This window comes from Ipomoea triloba, chromosome 10, assembly GCF_003576645.1.
Source record: "Ipomoea triloba cultivar NCNSP0323 chromosome 10, ASM357664v1".
In the NCBI taxonomy this organism is placed as follows: Eukaryota; Viridiplantae; Streptophyta; class Magnoliopsida; order Solanales; family Convolvulaceae; genus Ipomoea; species Ipomoea triloba.
This window is the reverse complement of record NC_044925.1, coordinates 601365-623119: the sequence shown is the minus strand read 5'-3', so window position 1 is coordinate 623119 and position 21755 is coordinate 601365. Positions and strand designations below refer to the sequence as shown.

Below are 21755 nucleotides of genomic sequence, written 5' to 3'. Positions count from 1 at the left end.
AGAAAATGACTTTCTTTTTTTGAAAACAAGAAAGCCAAATGACTTTTAGAAGTTATTTTCTCCTTCTAAGTGGTGTCAATTGATAAGTTGACCTGTCATCTGTCTGGTTATTATTTGAACTGAGTCAGGTTAGAGTAAGCCAAACAATAAAAATCTTAGTATGATCCGAACCATAGCCCAAAAGATTACAAGATCTTGTTATGGACCGACCCATTACAAATAAACACTACTCAAACAAAGGAAGAACTCTTCAAACAAAAACATCAGTAATGTGAACAATATATTTATAGTGTTGCAATACAGAACCAGAAACTGAAGTTTATGAAGAACCAAATGAAACTGTTTTGAGTGGAAACTGAAAGAATGTGACCTTGAGATAAGGTCATTAATAGATGATCATCCTATTTGTAACTGCAACAATGCATAACAACAAGAAGTAAAACACTTCTCTTTTACCTAAACTATGTGTAAAACTCTACACTCTCAAGTCTGAAGTAACCTAAGCTAGGCAAACTTTTCCTAGCAGCAGCACCAGAAGAAGAATGAAGTTCAAACTTAGAGGGGCCTTGTGCGGCGCCCAGCGGCCCTGCCACAAAGGATGGCGTTCTTTGGGACGGGGTATTCATCCCTAAGCGAGGTTGAGGTCGTGTAAACCCTCAAGTAGAACTGTTGTCCGAGGTATTGTCGTGCCCAAAACTCGGATCTAACGTTCCACATACCTACGTTGTCAAGAGCCATGTAGATGGCAGTCCATGATCTTGGATACACCTGCAATTTGCAAACCGTAAGAGATTTGTATAGCTGAGGACATGGTTGCAGTAAGCGCTAGGCGCTAGTCGGGCGGTAGAGGAGAGCCTAGACCGATTTCTGCAACAGTGGTTGAGGCATACAGCCTGGCAGCCTGGTAGTAGCAGCTTTAAACCCCGCCTTGTAACCCTAGCCGGTAAAGGACTACAAGAAGGTAAATTAACCTAGGTTGCCCATAGCTGACTGGCTCAAACCAGAAAGGGCACTAGGCTGCTCAAAACATTGCCTTGTGACCCTAACTGGTAAAGGACTACAAGAAGGTAAATTAACCTAGGTTGCCCATAACCGACCGGCTCAAACCAGAAATGGCACTAGGCCGCTCCCACTGGGAGTCGAATGTGTAACCTTCTGATTCAACAGTTCGACCAACTTGGCTGGGGTTGTCCCCAAGCAGCTTTAATTTGATCTTACCTGGGTTGTAGAACGTGCAACTGCATCGCGAAGATTGTACTCATTTCTACTGGCTGGTGACCATTGCCCTCCATCCATTCTGCATTTTGACACCAGATTAAGTAGAAACATTAAGGAAATTAGTCCAAAAAGAAGAAGAAATGCAAGATGTATGATCAACCATGAGTCCATGACTCAATTGGTAAGAAGTAATGAATAATTTGTTCCTTTAAGCTTACCCAACTACCCAAAACTGGTATCCATCAATGTGCCAACTTTGCAGAATGTCCTCGTTGTTCTCAAACACGATTTCAATGAATGCCCTATAGTCGGTGCCCAAGACGGATGTATCTTGGTAAAGAGCACCGCCAGTGGGATTATCCGATATGCTTCCCACGCGGAAAACTCCCTGAATCTTGAAGTAGTCAGCAAGCTTGAGCGGAGTATCAGCTGGCACGAAGGACACGCTGTTGACAGCGTATCTCTGATAGTTATGCAACAGATCGGCAGAGTTTGCAAGCCTAATGGTCCTCGTGGTGTTTATCATACCATAATGGTACGAACCTTGGGGGTTCGGTCTTGGTCCACTTGCTGTAAGATTGGACCTAACGGGCAAAATTAAAACACGTTCCAGTAAAGGTAGACTTAAAATCGTCATGGTTAATGATTGAAACAAAACATTAAATGATAAACGTACCTAATGGAACGAGCCTGGTTTAGTGACCAGTCGATCTCGATGGTAGGTCCACCGGGAGGGGGGCCGGAGACTTGGAGATTAGAGTTGCTGTAGTGAAGAATTGCGGTGGTGGTAAGGATTGTTTGAGTGAAACGGCTCGAGACTGCGATATAGTAGTCTTGGGGAGGCTGATCAGCAGTAACGAGGACGGAGTAGGATTGACCGACATGAACATCAAGCGAGGAGAGAGCAGTTTGCACGGTGTGCGTTCCCTCTACTTCCACCAGTGTCATCGTGTGTCCTTGGATCCGAAAATTGAGAGAATTTTCCAACCCGACATTGGAGATTCTTAGCCGATATGTTTTTCCTGTCGAACGTTAACTTCTGTTACTCACTGCTCTCTCACAACAAATAGGAACAACAACAACAACACCGAGTGGTTTTTCTTATAGACTAGAAATATTCCTAACTCGTCTTGCTATATCTCACCTTGTTCAACGGTGAAAGAAGCGCCATTATCACCACGACCATTGATAAGGATTCCATCAGGAAATGGCAACCTGTGGCCACTGTCAAGAACCCCTTTCAAGGCCTGTATAAACATTGTGTGGTAAGAGCCTAATCAATCGTTTCAACTAATCCCGTTAAAAATTGGCAACAAGCTATGAATGATCAAGGGGCAAAGCATATCGAAAAGCTCACAGTACTTATTCTCCACCTACAACCCGAGTTAAGGTCACTCATACTTCGCAATATAAATGATAAGTCTTCCTATTTGATTCAAACCACTCAATAAACTTCGATAAACAAATGCAGTGTAAATGCAGAGTGCAGAGATTAGCTAAAATACCTTGTGATCAGCCTTGTACCAATCTCCGATGAGCACAGTCCAGTCACCAGCAGGATCGTCGAAGGGGACTGGGATTCGGGGCCTGCTGAGAATCCTAATGCCTCCAAACCCACCAGCCGCTTTGTGGAAGGCCAGAGATGGGAAGTAGTAAAAGCTTCCAATTTGATCTTTCATTTGCAGAATGTAAGTGAAATTTTGGCCAGGAGGAATTGGGCATGTGGTTCCATACACTCCATCTTCATAGGAATTCCTTCTATTCTGAACTCCATTCCTGTACTTTTCAATACATCATATCAATTATCAAGCTCTTATGCATCCATATAGATTCAAAGAAAATCCAGAAGCTGCCCGCATGGACAGCTCAGTTGGTTCTTGGGTGGTAGATTATGGGCAAATACACAAAATCGAGTCCTGGTGGCTCAGTTGGTTCCTAGGTGATAGACTTTGGGCAAGTTACACCCAATCTAGTGGGCTCCAAACAGACTTCACACCTAATGGGCAGCTGAGTCAGTTCGATTTATCCCTCCACTAAATTGCCCTTTTCTAGTCAAGAAAACTTGGAAGGTATTTTCTCACACCCCCACCCCACCCCACCACCCACCCACACACACACACACAGAGTAGATCTATGGCAAGGAGAGCATTGCAGTTGCATTCAATACAGTTAACCGACCTATAAAATACATATATCTACACATTTATTTATATGAATCACATACATACAGAGTAGGATTAGGACCTACCAAGAAATAAGAAAAGGCTCATCCAAGTTGTTGAACACACTGATGATGAGATTGTCATTGGTGACACTGTAAATATCCGGACCTGGGAACTGCCCATTGATCAGAATACCCTACCAACAAAGAAAAACCATCATTTTTTAATATCAACAATACCAAGCACATAATTGCTAGATTGCGAGATAATTGCTAGATTGCGAGCAAGTACACAAGATCGAGCCTGCCACGCACAATGCAAAAGTTACACCTAATATAGTGGGACTACACACTGGTCCTCTTGGGGAGCAAGTACACAAGATCGAGCCTGCCACGCACAATGCAAAAGTTACACCTAATATAGTGGGACTACACACTGGTCCTCTCACCCCAAGAGACGGGGCAAGCACACAAGATAGAGCTTGCCCGGCACAATGCAAAAGTTACACCTAATATAACTGTGGGCACTACACACTGTCCTCTCACCCAGAGAGAGGGGGCAAACACACAAGATCGGGCCTGGCAGGCACAATGCAAAGTTACACCTAATATAGTAGGACTACACACTGGTCCTCTCACCCCGAGAGACGGGGGCAAGCACACAAGATCGAGCCTGCCAGGCACAATGCAAAAGTTACACCTAATATAGTGAGACTACACACTAGTCCTCTGACCATGAGAGACGGGGCAAGCACACAAGATCGAACCTGCCCGGCACAATGCAAAAGTTACACCTAATATAATAGTGGTCCTCTCTAGCTAGTCTCTAGCTGAGTGATGGGGCAAGGGAATTTCGCCTTTCGGAAACAAAAGGCAAATGCAGATCCAATAAAGACCCCATTTTTACTCATTTTCCAAGAAAACAACAAGACAAGAAGGGAGAAATGGAGAACCCACCTGTTGGGGAACACCAAGAGGGTAAATGGTGCCATAGGTAACATTCCATGAGAAGAATCTGTAAGGGTCCTCTGCTTGGGCAGCAAGAAAGAGCAATGCCGCCGCAAGTAACGAAACCGCTGCATTTAGCGGCGACATTTGGAGTGGGAGAGGGATGAAATGAAACTATGCTCTCCGGGGGATTATCCAAAGGCAATGGGAAGAAACGCTGCAATGCCCGAAAGGGTATATGACGAGAGAGAGAGAGAGAGAGACAGAGTGTACTGTGGTAGACAAAGGTTACTTGTAATGGAGAATTTAAAAAAGGGGCGTATGTATGGGGACGACAACTGCACAAACACGGGTGGGTCAGAGTGATTTTGACACCATAGTAGCCGCCAAAGAGAAGGAGGGAGAGATTTGCGGTGTTTAGGTATTACACTGTTACAGCCTTAACAGAGTAAAAACTGTTCAAGGCTTCAAATTTGTGGACTTTGAGCCACCATTTATGGGGCTTGGAGCTCGCATTCGGATAGCGACTATGTAATTTATCATTATAATTAGGTGATCATAGTATTGAACTTTAGTGGTAGTTAGGGCACTGATTCTAAGATTGAGAAAGTATAAAATTGTTCTATAGTTATGTGTATAACATTTTATTTTAATCTAAATAAAAATGATTGATATCCAATAGATTGTTCTAGTAAATTTATTTTAAAACAAATGAAATTTACAAATAACAAAAACGAGTTATTGATTGTATGTCACTCCAAGATGTCGGGGGATTACAAGTGTTTGTTTTTCTTTCTTTATACAGTCAAAAAACTTTAATTTGTCAAATGATGACTTGAATGTTACTCATACAAGAATGGTGGATACTAAAACTAAATTTATTTTAGGCATAATTTATGTGGACTTTAATAGACTAATTTATATTCTTATCTCCCTTTATGTAATTATTATGTTATATTTATATAAAACACATAATAGTGTAATTTTATATATATATATAAAAATAATATTACACATATTTACATGTCACCTTTTAATTCATTTAAATAAATATAGGCCTAAGTTGTTATTACTTTCCTTTTATCTTTCTCCAATAAAATCAAGACACATGGTAAAGTTTTAATCCATTAGAATTTATTTATCATTTTTCGTCAGTGAAAAGAGCCAAATAATAATATGATGGCTAATACATTTTCGATCAAACTTGTTATATATAATTTTTTAATACAATTTATCTATCAAGTATAATTTATAAGTTATTACATAATAATAATAAGAGCTTATTTCACATATATTTTTAAATAATAATTATGAATTTCACTGCGGACCAGTAACCTTTTTGTTTCTATCTTTACATACAAACATATATATATTTGGCAGCGTTTTACTGGCGGGAAATTAAAAAAACGGAAGTTGAGTGAAGGAAACGGCGTCGGTGGTGGGGGCCCACGCGGAGGAGTGGGACCCAATATGGTTGATGCCAGCCAGAAATGTGTCAGTGAAACAGCACGACGAGGAAAGAACAAAGAAACATAAAAACACGATCTAACTCCCAAACCTCACATGTCTCTGAAGCCACGAGAAAGTGTTATAAATTGCAATCTTATTATAAATGCAAAGTTGCGTAAAAGAAAGATTGCATCCAAGAAAATTAATGTCCGATGCATGTGCAATTATTGCATATTCCAATCTATACCTAAATGTTATGTCGCCATCTCTCATATGGACTTTTTCTATTTTTATATAGAAAAACTTTCAAACCGCAATTAATGGGGTTTTGAATTGTGTCATATATCCTGGATGGTTATATGACACTATGCAAGAAATTTTGTTTTTTCATATTTTCAATTATACACTTTATAATATGGTCATGTGAGATTTTATATTCTTGTATATATACGGGAAAAAAAAAAGAAGAAACAAACCGAATTGTTCCTATATAAAATGCAACTAAATAACTAACGTTAGTTAAATTAACCAAAACATATTAAAAGGTATGTACGTTCATAATTGAATATCAAGTCAAAAGCTCGATCACAACTGTAAAAACAAAAGAAAGTTGTGAATCAAAAAGAGACAAGATGGGTGGATAAATAGCAAAGAGTTCCTTGCATTGCTTTCAAAATAAAATACACTGTACGTGCCAAAGCCATATTCACAGCTTTGTTGTGTACATATATATCATATATGTGTACGTGCTCATCTACTCTATCTTGATCCATTTAATGGCACCAAGGAGAGTAGTCATGCTTCTTGAGATGCCCAACCACTATTGTATAGAATCTCATACCCATTTTGAAAGAAGCAATACTACACATGCTTGCAAATTTTACTCCACCTTTGTACCTTAACTAAAAAAAATGTAACTCAGTTTTTTTATTCTCTATTTTTTATATCAATAAAATAACAACATGTGACTCTCCATAGAGTCCCTACATCATTTCTCTTTTGAAAATAGACCTTGAAAGAAAGAGAGAGAGAAAGAAAAAAAAAAAAAAAGAGATGATTAACAGTCTCCAAGTTGTTTGAGCAAAAAATAAATAACTCATCGAAATCCCTGGTGGCCTTGAAACATGGCCATATAACTATATAAGAGTTTTTTAATTGATATGTGGCATACTATTTTCCGACCAAGTAGTGTGTATACTATTAAAAATAGCCTAATTTTTTCCTTTTTTTTACACAAAAAATTATAATAATAAGTATTTTATGACGACTAAATATCATAACAAAACTTAATATACAATAGCAACTATTCCCATTTTATAATGTATAATAAATAATTAATAAATATATTAGTTAAATTTGTACTCCGTAATATATCATCATATTTATATTATATATAAAAAAAAAAGTAAAAAGTTCAATTAAGCTTACAAACCACTCAAGCTAAGTATTAAGATGCCCAAATTCAACTAACTCATTATGAACTACTCAAACTTAGGGTCAACTTGACAATAACTAAAAACATTTGTTAAAATTCAAGTAATTTGACTTGCTTGCCTTCTACAATATGGACGTACATTTCATATTCTTATGGCATTACAACTACAGTATACACCAATGCAAGCTAAGAGCTAAGAGCAACTTTAATGATGTTTTGTTATTTGTCAAATTGTTGGTGAGTTAGATAAGAGAGTGTGAAAATATGTTGTAGTAAAGACAATCTTTTTCTAACATTCCGGGGCTGAAAACAAAAAAAAAATGGATGGTGCACGTTTCGCACAACAATAACGCCCAACTGACATGTAAACGACTATTTTTTATTTATTTTTTTCATTTCTATTTTCATTCTTTTTTCTTTTTTTTTTTCGCCTTTTCTTCCCCCCTCTCTCCTTCTTCTCCCTTATTTGAAGAGATGAAAAAAAAAAAAAAAAAAAAAAAAAACTCATCTATTATGAATGCACTAGAGGGAATGTGTATGATAAGACTTCTTGGAAAGACTGACTGAATGTAAAGATTTCAGAGAGGCTCTGACAACTAATGATGAGAATTGAAATCTCGATAGCAACCAAGTGATAACTTTTCAGCTTAATTTGTAAAAGTCTTTTTGTTGTCTTTTTTTTTTTTTGAAAGACAACTTAGTTTGTAAGTTAAGTTTTGAAGGGTATAATTATCAGTTATCACCACAATGGGTGTTCTGTAACAGCTTTTCTGTGTACTTGGGTTGCACCTTCCTTGTTGCGCGCTCTTCAATAAATTCACTTGTCAAAATTGAAAAACTCTAACCAAATATGTTAGAACGTAAACGAGACTAAAATATTGACTTTTTTAATTTGAATCTGTCAACTATGAACTTTTGATCTTTTAGATCACCAGATGAATTTACCCGAATAGTGGTTGTTGTTTCCTCGTCACCCAGAAAACAGAAGTTTACCAATTGCCATGAATTGAACATAACACAATAGTGAAAAACAAGAAATTAATATCAACAATTAAAGCACATCATCCCCTAATCCAAAACCCAGAGTTAATTTTCATCTGCACAACCCAAGTACACTATAACAGCTAGAAAGCATTTCAATATCACCAATGTTAGAATCATTCAACAAGCATAAGTATAGTCATTTCACATTGCTGTAATACCAACAGGTTTCTCTTAAAATTAACACTTCTTTTAACATTTGAGGGAGCTTAAGGATTAAATTTCAAGAGCATTGATAAGATAATACTATCTGACTATTCATTCATATTCAAAACCGCTTAACACATAATCCAAAACTTTTTTTTTTTTTTTTTTTTTTTGCAGAGATTACATTTTTAAGAAATCTATCCTAAATTCCAAATTGAAATCGAACTTTTGTAATTCGCGGTCGTCGATAAACAATAAGCTTAGAAATTAGGGAAATCGGAACCCTAAACTTACTTGTCTTCGGCGAAGAGGAGGCGGAGGCGGGAGGCGAAGCGGCCGGTGGGCTCGACGGCAGCTTCAGCTAGAAGGCTTTGCTTGATGTGATTCATTCGGTTAGTAAGTCCTTGCTGCTCTTCTTTCAACGCCTCCATGTCCTCTCGGAGATCGTTGATTCGGTACTTTTGCCCTAGAGAGCGCACGCTCAAGAGAAGAATTCCGGTCATCGCGAAGAACTGAATGAAGCTGTGCTTTCTCTTCATTGCGTTGGCGAAAAGGCCGAGAGGCTTCTTAGTGCTTCCAACGCCGCCGGGGAAGGCGGGGCGCGGCGGCGATGCAGTGGAGGCCATGGTTATCTGCTACTACTTGATTCAGCCACCAGCGGAACTGAAATTACAAAGAAATTAGAAAATGAGAAAGCTAAAAAGATGTTCATTCGGTGGATTACTTTTGAATGCAATTATTCAAAATTGAATTAATTAATTTTTAATTTGATAAAGTTAATTATTTAACCAAATATTTATTTTTGAATTTACCAAATTAACTTTTGATTCATGACTATAAAATTTCATTACATGTGAATTTAATATTTACAACTCTAAAAATGCATTACAAAATGGATTGTGTGCACTAGCTATCACATACCATAAAATATGTTAGAATCAAACGTTTACCATTACACAAAAAATTATAACTCATAGCAAAGACGCAATTTTATTTCCGCATATTTTTGAGATGTTGGATGCTAGATTTGATCCTTTATGCTCTTTAATGACATTTGCCCAACAACCCGCCAATCACGTGTGCTAGATTTGCCTTCATTAGCCTTCGTCCAATAGTACACTTTATAATGTTACTTGACAGCAATGTTGAAAAAATTCGCTAGGCGTTCCCTGAGCGCCCATTTTATTTTTATTTATTTTAAAATTTTTTTAAGACTTAATAATTATAAAATATTTAATGCTTTAATAGTTAATACTAAAATATTAAATATTAATCTAAAAAACATCTACAATTGTATAAGGATTTAAAGAATCAAAACATAATAAATTCTACAAAATCACAATTCACAAAGTATCAACTTAGTTCGAAACTTCCAAATCAATTCATATAATCATTGAAAAAAATCCTAAAAAATTAACATAGTTTTGGAAGATTTAGGGTTATTTCACTTAAAATAACATCATTTCAAACGATGTCAGCCACCAAGGACACCGTATAACATAACTTTTGAAATATTTATCAAAATACCCCCACACTTTTTATTTAGTTTAGAATCATTGATAATATAATCCCAAAAGTAATTAATAATTAATTAGTTCGTAGTTATATGCATGGCTCAAGTAAGGGCGGCATGCATATATACATGAAAGAGCGGCCTGCCATTAGCCATATTTGCGGTTCACATTCCCAATTGAATCACCTCTTTCAATTCCCGGCCAGCTTAATTTATATATATATATAAATGGCAGATGAGAAGCAACACAAATCCAATTCCACAAAATTTAAAAAAAAAAAAAAAAAAAAACATCTATCGATGATGAGTCGCCGGAAGAGAACATCAAAAACATTATTAGTATGTTTGGTTGTGATCCTGAGTGTGGCGTCGCCGGCGACGGCGAGTCTGTGGAAGATGCCGCTAGCCGGGGTGATAATCTTCAATCGCCTGCCCTACACATCCTCCGACGAACTGAAAGTCCACTGCCGATCAAAAGACAACGATCTAGGGCTTCAGAAAATCCCCAAGGGCACAGATTACAGCTGGCGATTCAGCCTGCATCTCCTGGGAAGAACGCTCTATTTCTGCAGCTTCGATTGGGGATCCAAACACATGGTGTTCGATGTTTATACGGAGCCCTTTGCCAAATTCAATTGCAGAAACACGGGGGCTTTTGGGTGCGCTTGGATCGTTAGGAAAGATGGGTTTTATTTGTCCAATGGCCTCAAAATCCACAGCTGGTAGTGTATATATATATGTGTGTGTGTAGTTGTAATTAATTAATCAATTTTCTTTTTCACTCATTAAATTATATTATATTTTCTACATTTGGGTTTTGGAGGATTGTTCTTTAGTAGAATTTCTGTTGTTATTATGATAAGAGGAGTCGGTTTAACTTAATTGTTTTTTCTAGATTCATTTAGGAGCCATTTTTCCGAGGATTATTATATTGTTGTTAAACTTGGCTCAATTCGAAATTGGATTTTTTTATTAGGCTAAGTATTTTCTTAGACTTTATATGGAGTCCTTTTGTGGGATTGGACGTTGTTAAACTTAATTGGCTCGGAACTTTTTTTATTGAATTTGTCTTAGGCTGTTTGTGGCATGGGACTTATTTTTAATGTATAGACTTGACACCCAAACTTTTTTGTGGGATTTCTATTATTACAAGGAGTCAATTAATTTGATTTGGTTTTTTCTAAACTATACTTGGAATTGTTTTAACTTGTTTTTTCTTTGACGTGTACTATATATTACTGTATTCAAATATGATTATGACTTTAACATAAAATGGATATATAATCTTGTACAATTTATATTTTTTAAAGAAAAAAAAATAAAAACATCTTTTTAAAAACTGAAAAAATTAACTAAACGATGGACTGAGATGCCTATCACTTAATTTTAATTTTCCGTACGAGATTGTCCCGTTGATGCTAAGTCGTCCCCGGCCACTTTTGCATATAAATACATGTAAAAATTAGTCCATACTAAATTTAATTACACTTTCTCTTTCTCTTTTCCCTATTTAAATGATCTTGATAAAATTAAACTCTTAAAAAAAAAAACATGGCCACTCGATATATATATAGGAGCTAGGCTTATTTAATTTACCCATTTTATTATTGTTTATTATGAATGGGTAGCATGCATGAAAGTGCGGGCAGCCATAAAGCATATATATTCGCGGTTGACATTTTCCCTTTGCTTTTTTTGAGGTTCTATAAATTAATTATATTAATGGTAGCATCGCAGTAAAATTAAACATAATTAAGGTCATCGGATGAGATGATGAGAGTATCGTTGTGTTTGTTGTTGTTATTGATTATCCTTAGTGTGTTGTCGCCGACATGCCTGTCTCGGCAAATGGTCGCCGAGGTTCATATCCAGAATAAGCTTTCCGGCGAGCTGAAATTTCAATGTAAAGCTAAAGGCAACGATCTGGGACCTAAAACTATTTCTAAAACCGCAGAGTTTACCTGGAAATTTGGGTTGCATCTTGTGGGCAAAACCATTTATTCCTGCGACTTTGACTGGGGAAAGAAACATGCGGCTTTCGATGTTTTTAGTGAGGATTTTGCCAAGTCCAACTGCCCCACCTACAATTGTGTTTGGGTGGTCAAGGAGGATGGGTTCTATATGGGAAACAAGATATTGCAACATTGGAAGTAGCTACCTATCTTTAAGAGATTAGATTGTTCGGTTACTGTGATTTACTCATTTATTGTTCTCGTAGATTAGAGTAGTGTAAGGGCGTTTGGGGTGAGAAATTTGTTCAATCCATTTCACAATTAAGATCTTATAAATAAGTGTACGCTATATTATATTATTATATTATATTTCATCATCTTTCCAAATGTTCTTTCCTTATTTTTTTTTGAATTACAAAGCTACTATTCAATGATGTGTATTAAGTAATCCTGCCAACTTATAAAGGAACACAATGTGCTAATAGGCCGTTCTCACCGACATTTAAACTTGCAAACTTTATGACTACTAAGTAAATAATCTGACAAACTTGATTGGGTTGCTCCATATACAAATGGTACTATACGTGTTGGAAGGTCTATATAATTTGTACTCTGAAACATATTCATTATTTCACCTGTTATGTTTTAAGGTGTATAAATAGATTATTTTATTATATGTTTTAAGTGTGTTGGAGACCGATACTTGGTGCAAAAGAAATACTAGTATCAATACCCAATGTCAAAATCACAATTATATTAAAATAATTTGTAAAAATAACAATTTATGTTATACATCCCCACACCCACACGTACATATATAATGCTTATTATCTTTTGTAGTATAAATAATTAAGACTATGAATTTGATTAGAAATGAAATACCAAATATGATTGTTCAATATTATGTGGGTAATGAGGGATTGCATTTGCATATGGACCAAGCTAAGGCCTAAGGCGGAGGGAGGAATATTTGTATAATTTTGTATTTACAATCAACTTACTCAACAACTAATTTTATAATAATATTTATAATCCAAATAATTATCTCAACAGATTTAAGCTTTGTTTAACAATGAGCTGTTAACCATTAGCAAATTGTGTTGAGGATTAACTTAAACTAGCTAGTAGTATTAGCTAGCTATTTGTGAAGAAGCATTTAGTAAAATTAGCTAATTAACTTTAATTGATAACAGGTTTAAAAAAAAAAAAACCTTTAATTGATAACATATAAAATAACTTTTGAGTACATGAAATTATTACATACTAATAATTTATTAATTATTTTGAACACATCCTCATGAATAATTTAGTTTTTAGTTCGAATCCTATTGAAAAATTACAACTTTAATTTGCAAAGATTATTATTAAATTTATAATAAAATAAAATAAAATACAAATATTAAAATTATAAAACTAATAAAATAATGACATTACAAATGTATTCTTAAGATTAACGGGCTTAACACAAACTAATGAAGGGATGAAAATAAGATTAACGGGCTTAACACAAACTAATGAAGGGATGAAAATCAATACTACTACTACAACACAAACTAATGAAGGGATGAAAATCAATACTACTACTACAAATATTAAAATTATAAAACTAATAAAATAATGACATTACAAATGTATTCTTAAGATTAACGGGCTTAACACAAACTAATGAAGGGATGAAAATAAGATTAACGGGCTTAACACAAACTAATGAAGGGATGAAAATCAATACTACTACTACAACACAAACTAATGAAGGGATGAAAATCAATACTACTACTACTACACAAGCATGAGATTGTAATTCAATAATTTTAAAATTGAAAACCAATTTTTAAAAAATGCAATTACAGTTGAAGAATCAAAATTACTCAGTAAATATTTCTCTCAATTTAAATATTTTGCATATTAACTATTTAAAAAAATCTACTTTCGCACAATCAAAGACAAATCAAATTAGTCGAGTGTATATCCGTATTTGTGCTTGAATTTGACCAACAAAAAATAAAATAAAATTCAATACACAAAAAATTTGGATTTAAACTAGGAATAAAAGCATACTGGATACCTATATCATCAGCATAATGGTATGTATAAATCTGATTCAACTACACTAAGAAGGCTTCCTTGGGGGCTTTGATTCATCCCTAACACGTTTGGAGATGTCGCGATGCAGGACCTCCATAAATTCCTACAAAGCAAAAATAATGTTAGCATTCTACGCTCTAGCTCTATTTCAAAACCTCGAGTTGTTGCGAAGGATAATAGACACGAAGATACTCACATTTGCAAGGCCTTCGGTACTGCACACGCCATTCACAAGGTTCTCATCCCTACCTCCATTGCGATGCAAGTGAGCAGCATTTTCAACTACGGAGCGGAAGATCTCTTCGGGAGGACTGTGATGTTCGATTCTTTGGGCAACCTCTTGTAGTCCAATCTGTACACATGAAAAAAGTACCACACCAGCTTCAAAGAGGAAGGTTTGAATATAATGCAGGTTTAGCATGAAATCTAGGAGCTCTTTTCGTTTAAGGTGATCACTGTTTTACTAACAAAAACTGAAAAATAATACAACCATCATATTATGAATGGTTATGAAAATGCTAAATTGGTACCAATACAAACCTGAGTATTTTCATTGGTTGGCGTCACTTCTCTATTCGCACGAGTCTCATTTGTTCTGACTTCCGTTCCAGGAGCTTGTTGGGCCGAGGTTGGAACACCACCAAGAGCTTGAGAAACAAGTGGCATCATTTGCTGAAATATACTGGAAAGATCCATGCCACCGCCACCATGGCCTGCACCACCAAAACCTGCAAACATGCTTCCAAGATCTTGAGGATCAATCTGTTGAGCAATTTGGTTGACGGTATTCATCATCCCTGGGTTCTGGGTAAATTGCTGCAACATATCCCTCAAGGTATCGGGGGAACCAAGACCAGTTTGTTGAGAGATTCCACCCAATAAACCATTTAAAGCTGGATTTTGAAGAACTTGTGACATCATATTTGAAATATCAGGTTGGCCATTTCCTCCAGAGCCCAAATGAGAAAATTGTCCTAAAGGTGGGGAACCCTCAGTCCTCCTAGCCGAAAGTGCTGCAAGAGATTGCAAAACCTGTTCATCTCTAATGGGTTGTTCGCCCTGACTGGAGGTAGCTGCACCATCATCACTTCTTCCCTGTGATTTAGATTGCTTAACTCGCCTCTGATTCCACCAGTGCACCCAAAAAAAAAAAAAAGTAAATACCATGGAAGCACAATAAAAAGGTAGCTAACTAAACCATAGACCAACTTCAGATTGCATAAAATAGCACACCAAGACAGCAGATTTAAAGCAACAATTTGATAACACCAAATAGAAGGTAAAGTTAGTCAGACTCATAAAAAAGAAGTGTATATAGTTGCAAGTACACGAAATGCATAATGAAACATTCTGTGGATCACAATCATAATTGTAAGCCTAATTGAGCACCGCTAATTCCATGCCATAAAATTGAAACATTTTTAAGGAGGTAAGTTATCCCCCATCCCTCCATCTACTAACATAATAATAACGGAATATGCTGAAGGGAGCGAAAGATTCACTCCCTAATCCCATGCCATAAGTTATACTCCCTGAGCCAAACACTTTGAAGTTATAATGTTCATGGGTCTCACTTCCTTTGATTTTTCTCGTTTCCTTGTGAATACACCTAAGGGAGTATATGTTTGGGAGTAAAAAATGGGAGTCCTTGTAGAAGGACTCTATAAAACCATGTATTCTTATTTGAGATTTTAGTTTTATTTATTAAAAAAAAGGTTCAAGTTTCTCAAATCTAACCTTTAAGTGGTTTACACATGCTCAACATATTTTAACTGCATCTATTTAACTTCCACTCCGTCCCTATACGCAGCTAAACTAGACAAAATAAATGGGGTAGTAGTACATTTGCTAACCTTAGGCTGCAAATCCCCCATCCCTAGTCCAATAGGAACAGAAGACGAAGCACCAGGGCGATCCACTCCCTGAGAACCTCCTGCTGAACTTACAGAAGTTTCATTGGACACCTGATCACATTCTCCCCGTATCTGGAAAAGGTTAGATAATCACTCCTAACATATTAAGGCATGATCAATAAATTGCTACTCATCATAACAGACCTGGCTTTCTCCAAACTTCCTAGCTTCAGTTTCAGCACCAGAACTGGTAGATTGCTCATGAACAGTGGTACTCTCAGGTTGACCTTGATTATATTAAAAAATTCAGTTCAGAAGGCATGATAATCCATTATTCCAACGTAAATATGCTTGTGAGCAAAGTCCATAGTCCACTCAGATAATAATAGAATCGAAGACAAGCATGGAAATTGTACCATGTTGTGAAGCACCAGAAAAGGAAACACGAGGTATTGATGAAACAGCTACTCCAGTAGTACCTATTACAGGTGGAGCCCTAGATTGACTAGAATCACCACCATCAGTTCCACTGGCATGGTCACCTTGAGCTCCATCTCCATTGGTTGCTCTAGAACCAACTGCAAAAAAGAATCCCAAAAAGTTGAATCAGAAATATGAGTAGTATATTGCCCTGCCCTCCCTTTGAAACAACGGCCCCACTCTTCCCAAAGAAACCCAAAAATACAAGGTGAATGCTCAAAACTTCATAGTTCATACCGGTATGTATGTGTATATTTACATTCCTTGCCGCACTGCCAATTCCAAAGGGATTGAAACCTCCAGGATTAGATTGAACAGATGGACCGGAAAACAGAGAGTAAGTTTGAAGAGGAAAAGGCTGCAACAGAAGATAGTAACAGCTTATGAAACCAAGGGATCAATCCAAAATACCAAACAGCATAATACAAACACAATTACTAGAATATTGCATGCTCTCACAACACCTGAACCATTATTGGGTTTGGCCCAGATGGAGAAATGTAAACTGCAGGACCAGCATTGACCGAAGATTCAGCCTGTATAAAACACCAGAGGAGTTTTAAACCAATGCCCTTGTAGAGAAACACAATAAAAAAGAGATGGTAAGGGGCATACAGGAGACTCTCCCATACGCAATGTCAACATTGTCCTTCCAAGCTCTAGGAACTGAGCACCCAAGTGCTGCATCACAAGACCTAATTGCACTGATTCTGCCTGTATTTGTCCTCTAACTGTAAGGTCAGTTGAATTCCCTTCTTGCTCCAAGCGTCCTGCAGTACGCTACAATATTGCAGCAGATTACAAACACCAAATCAGAAGACAAGCCAAATGAGGGGGGGTAAATCCCAAGAAAATCAATTCATTAACAATAATCAGTCAATGCCTCATACTAGTATTAAAACCATTGATTCATAAAATTTCCAATAAATGATGTCCATTGTACAGTGAAGCACAATGAGGAATAAAATCCAAGATCAATGAAGTTCAATACTTCAGTCAATTACATAAGGGAAAAACAAAAAACAAAAATCTCGAACATGAGCCACAAATGTGATCATATGAGAAAAATGATATGCTAGCAATATAAAAATAGGAGCCATTGAGATTTGAGAAAGTTCAGAACATGAAATATACAAGTTCTATTAAGGGGGCATATCCAATCAAAACCAGAAACTACATTCATATACAATATATAATCCTCAACAAAAACAAACAAAACTAGCAACTCGGTAGAAATTACCCCTCTTCCAAAAGATAAAGCAATAATAACAAATTTATGCCTTATTTATCCCTAGAATAAGCTAATGTAGTGTATGTTATGCTTGAAGTTCTACCTTGATGAACGCTTGGAACAAAAGGGAAGAGCACAACATAGAGGAGAAACTGTTAAATTTCACAAAATCACAATATAGATTCAAAGTTACATACAGATAATGCTGATGTAACATGGTTGCCAACTAGTCGCTCTGTATGCCGCATAACAGTGCTCAATGTCTCTAGAGTTGATTGACCACGAGAATTTGTTGGCAAATCTACACTAGATGAATCAGCAGGTGATTGGTTAGGCTGATTACCTGGAGCATAAAGAAAAGGAGAAATCAATCAGGAAGCTATCTAGTAACATATCAGAGTCAGAACAATTAGGTGAAAAGATCATCACCATTACGGGATAGTACAGACTCCATGCGATTCATAAACACTGTCAGTGTGTGCAAAGAATCCGGAATCGGCTAAAACAAACAAAAAAGAAAAATATAAACAAGGTAGCTAATATAAAAAACAATAGAGCATAAAAAGTTATTAAATTATGTCAACAATAGTTGAAATGTTTCTACCATATTAAGCGAAGGAACTGCTATTGCTGCTCCAAGTGGGATTTGCATGCCTTCAGCTAAAGATATACGAGGAAATGCCTGCCCAGGCTGCTGACTTTGAGAGCCAGAATTCCTTTGTATACCTTCTGTTTCATTTCCTCTTGGGGCAGCAGTGCGAGCATTAACCTGTTCAGAAAACAGATTAGCTGCATAAAATCCCTAGCCCCAAAAGATGACCAATATTTTATAGGAACATACCACAAACTATACCCATTATACATCCATAAAGTGAAGAATATCCTGTTCATAGCCACATGCCTTTTGACCAATTAAAGTAACTTCTATAACAAATTACATTTCTGTGGCTGTAGAAGGGGAAAAAATGTGCTGCAACTAAACAGCCATATAAAGTAGTGTGCTAACCCATAATAAGGGACTTTAATTTGGTATAGTCATACTATATGCATTAGATATCAAAGGTCTACACTTGTATGTTATTTAAAGCATGTATTAATTAAAGAAGAAGAAGAAGAAGAAGAAGAAGAAGAAGAAGAAAGATATACTTGAATTCAATATTAATAGGAGTCTAGGACAATGGGTATATATTACTGAAACTAAGGTAAGATATAGCTAGAAAACCACTAACATGCAGACCAGGATGGTTGGCACCAGTTTGACTCCCAACTCCAATAGAGTTTAAAACTGCCCCAATAACCTAGACGGTAATAAAAAATTTGTCAGTCAATAAAATCCATGTTAGCTAGCCTAAGCAAGCAAAACAAAGGCTGGAAAACACTAAAAACAAACCCGATTTAAATCTGGTACAAGGCCATCCCCTTGCTCACCAACATTGATAGTGCCTAGCACTACACTGTGTGAAACTTGCCCAATACGATTGCGTGGCGCACCAGTAGCAGGCTCTTGACCTACAAAGTTCAAAAAATGACTTCATAAAACCACTTAAAGCATTCCACATATAAGTGACAGGGTAGTTATGATCATTTATTACCTCTAAGACCATTGTCTGGAGTAGTTTCCCCAGTGCCAACAGAAGATGACAATTGTGGTTGAGAAGGCTGTCTTATCACCAAGTGCAATGTATCTCCGTTTTCCAAATCTAAAAGAATCAAGTTGTCAAGAAACCACAAAGACAACCGGTTGACGGCAAATTGTTATATCCAAAAGAACAAACTCTCAACCAACTAGAGCCATATCCTAGAGAAACTTCTTCATAGGAGGGAGGGGAGGAGCAAAGAGGAATACATATATGTATGTCTGTGTGTATGCACACATGTGTACATATGTGAGTACATAAGTGTGCCCGTACGCACATATGTATATACATATAGACATGTATAGATACAATGCATATCACAGCGTGCGGTTTAGCCTTCAGTTTCAATCTAAATCATGGTCAACCAAGTCATTCCATTTTTTAAGAAAGGATACACTCAGGATTAGGCCAATAAATAAAATCATGTTTCTAAATAGTAAGCCTCTATTATGAAAACATCAACAGAAAATTTCATCTTAGATTGACACACGATAAAGGAACGGAACAAAAATCTAGATGTCATAAAAATATACACATGGCAGTAATTTTTAACTACATCAAAGAAATTCATTTAATTAGGATTTGTTAGTATATAATTGGTAGGATACGATATTCAGAAAGAATGTGATCATCCATCAGGGCCTTCCCCCTGAAAATAAGGCGTTGTTGTGCAACAGGGACTCCAGTTTCAGTTGCTACTTTTTCCTTTAAGGCAGAAACTTGCATCTGAAACCATGAAAACAAAAGCACAGAATTGTAAAATAGCTAGTGTCCAAATTCATTAAGTATTCAAAGAATAATACAATAGTTAAATTTGAAACATAATTGACACACAAAAGAAACTAAATAACAGTTTGAATAGAGTATATTATTTTGAGATTACCTATGTGACCACAAAATGCGTGTTTTTCAAACATAGGAATAGTAAAGTAAGCTTACGTTTTTGTCCACGTCAAAGGCATAAGTTCTGGAATCTAAGGTCTTGATATTGATATTCACAGTCGATGGACTCGATTCAGAACCCACACTGGAAACATTACTTGTGCTTGGACATTCAGATGTATGCTCAGATGCAAGTTTCACAGTCGATGGACTCGATTTAGAACCCACACTGGAAACATTACTTGTGCTTGGACCTTCAGATGTATGCTCAGATGCAAGTTTCACAGTCGATGGACTCGATTCAGAACCCTCACTGGAAACATTACTTGTGCTTGGACCTTCAGATGTATGCTCAGATGCAAGTTTCACAGTCGATGGACTCGATTCAGAACCCTCACTGGAAACATTACTTGTGCTTGGACCTTCAGATGTATGCTCAGATGCAAGTTTCACAGTCGATGGACTCGATTCAGAACCCTCACTGGAAACATTACTTATGCTTGGACCTTCAGATGTATGCTCAGATGCAAGTTTCACAGTCGATGGACTCGATTCAGAACCCTCACTGGAAACATTACTTGTGCTTGGACCTTCTTCAGAACCCTCACTGGAAACATTACTTGTGCTTGGACCTTCAGATGTATGCTCACTGGAAACATTACTTGTGCTTGGACCTTCAGATGTATGCTGATCAGCCATATCAACTTGCCAACAAATGCCTGGAAAACAACCACTCTTAAAACATGTCTAAATTTTAATCACATTGCTATCACAGAGGTGTCAGCCAAGGCTAGTTCTAAAGGATTGTGCAAATGCATGTTAGAGGAAGTAATTTTAGTTAACAACACTAATATTGCTCCAGGAAACCATCAGAACCACCCAGATGCCAGTTGAACTCCAAGATACTCCACGCTTGTAATTAAACAACAATATGGCAAAGCAATTGAACACACTTTACACACCATTAAAGCATTGATTTCATGAAAAGCTGATGCATAAGCCAGCCTATTGGCAGCATAAACTCGAGCTCAAGATGAACCTAGTGTTCTCTTATCAACTCCACTAGACCTAACAATTCCTATAGTTCATCACTGAAATGAGGAAAACAACATTTTCCTTCAAAAATTAAAACATTTTTAACCATAAAAAGAAAAAAGAAAAAATCACCGCAACAGAAATTTAGATTAGCTCCTGCAGAGCAACAGCAAAGCAAAAGGATGTTCAAGTGTTGAACACACAGTACAGAAAGACAAAAGAAAGAGCACGACAATCTCGGAATCCGAAGTATTAACATGAGTTTATTGAATCGGTAAAATCGGAGTTACCTATGAGGGAAGCAACAAAGATCGGCGGCGACGGCGAGAAGCAGAATCAGTCGTAAACTCCTGGATTGGGATTTGGATGAATGAAAGATATGGAATGAATGTCAAAACATTCGTGATTCGTCAGCTCTAAAAGATCCAGGCTAGCAGCGTTGTTGTGTCGGACTCGGGTTTGCGAAAACGGGCCAAAAACAACCTCACACGGTTATCATTTCTGTATATAATAAATGCGTTTCCAGATTTTTTTAGAAAAGAATTTATTATTTTACAATTTGAGCAAATTTAACCTTAAATAATAATAATAATACTCAAATAGGTCATCCAATTATAAGAAAAAAATTTAATTAGATTATACAACTTTAAAAAATTATAATTAGGTTACTATTTTTTGTTACCGCTGA

At 36.5% G+C, this 21755-nt stretch overlaps 3 protein-coding genes across 5 annotated transcripts; all 3 read right to left on the bottom strand.

Annotated features, from left to right (window-relative positions):
- Positions 1-247: 247 nt before the first annotated feature.
- LOC116032073 (L-ascorbate oxidase homolog) lies at positions 248-4675 on the bottom strand. The gene is made up of 8 exons (XM_031274475.1): positions 4337-4675; positions 3467-3576; positions 2724-2994; positions 2363-2465; positions 1895-2240; positions 1437-1802; positions 1219-1297; positions 248-768 (listed from the first exon to the last, which is right to left on the bottom strand). Exons 1-8 carry the CDS (start codon positions 4472-4474, stop codon positions 556-558), a joined length of 1626 nt encoding a protein of 541 aa, XP_031130335.1. The 5' UTR covers positions 4475-4675; the 3' UTR covers positions 248-555.
- A 3676-nt stretch (positions 4676-8351) lies between these two features.
- LOC116032971 lies at positions 8352-9069 on the bottom strand. The gene has a single exon (XM_031275725.1). It carries the CDS (start codon positions 9023-9025, stop codon positions 8690-8692), a length of 336 nt encoding a protein of 111 aa, XP_031131585.1. The 5' UTR covers positions 9026-9069; the 3' UTR covers positions 8352-8689.
- A 4659-nt stretch (positions 9070-13728) lies between these two features.
- LOC116032210 (ubiquitin-like domain-containing protein CIP73) lies at positions 13729-21540 on the bottom strand. Of its 3 annotated transcripts, XM_031274675.1 has the most exons (20): positions 21358-21540; positions 20707-20751; positions 20295-20622; positions 20090-20210; positions 19759-19876; positions 19106-19213; positions 18904-19022; positions 18743-18811; positions 18118-18282; positions 17943-18012; positions 17711-17856; positions 16898-17062; positions 16747-16818; positions 16520-16640; positions 16219-16380; positions 16007-16089; positions 15803-15934; positions 14490-15071; positions 14146-14301; positions 13729-14052 (listed from the first exon to the last, which is right to left on the bottom strand). In XM_031274675.1, the coding sequence occupies exons 2-20, from the start codon at positions 20729-20731 to the stop codon at positions 13975-13977; spliced, it is 2820 nt and encodes a 939-aa protein (XP_031130535.1). In that variant the 5' UTR covers positions 20732-20751; positions 21358-21540; the 3' UTR covers positions 13729-13974. The 3 variants fall into 3 exon arrangements, with proteins under 3 accessions (XP_031130535.1, XP_031130533.1, XP_031130534.1); XM_031274673.1 differs by having other exon boundaries at positions 20090-20622; positions 21358-21539; XM_031274674.1 differs by having other exon boundaries at positions 15803-15913; positions 20090-20622; positions 21358-21539.
- Positions 21541-21755: the final 215 nt, after the last annotated feature.

What these genes read in the sequence shown, in the direction of transcription:
- LOC116032073 (XM_031274475.1), bottom strand. Translation starts at nt 4,474, where the DNA reads ATGTCGCCGCTAAATGCAGCGGTTTCGTTACTTGCGGCGGCATTGCTC. An exon ending in TTCTTTCACCGTTGAACAAG is followed by an intron (nt 2,241 to 2,362) that starts GTGAGATATAGC and finishes AACGTTCGACAG; the next exon opens with GAAAAACATATCGGCTAAGA. An exon ending in AACCAGGCTCGTTCCATTAG is followed by an intron (nt 1,803 to 1,894) that starts GTACGTTTATCA and finishes TTTGCCCGTTAG; the next exon opens with GTCCAATCTTACAGCAAGTG.
- LOC116032971 (XM_031275725.1), bottom strand. Translation starts at nt 9,025, where the DNA reads ATGGCCTCCACTGCATCGCCGCCGCGCCCCGCCTTCCCCGGCGGCGTT.
- LOC116032210 (XM_031274673.1), bottom strand. Translation starts at nt 20,731, where the DNA reads ATGGCTGATCAGCATACATCTGAAG. An exon ending in TTCTGGTGCTTCACAACATG is followed by an intron (nt 16,090 to 16,218) that starts GTACAATTTCCA and finishes AATATAATCAAG; the next exon opens with GTCAACCTGAGAGTACCACT. An exon ending in GTACCGAAGGCCTTGCAAAT is followed by an intron (nt 14,053 to 14,145) that starts GTGAGTATCTTC and finishes TTTGCTTTGTAG; the next exon opens with GAATTTATGGAGGTCCTGCA.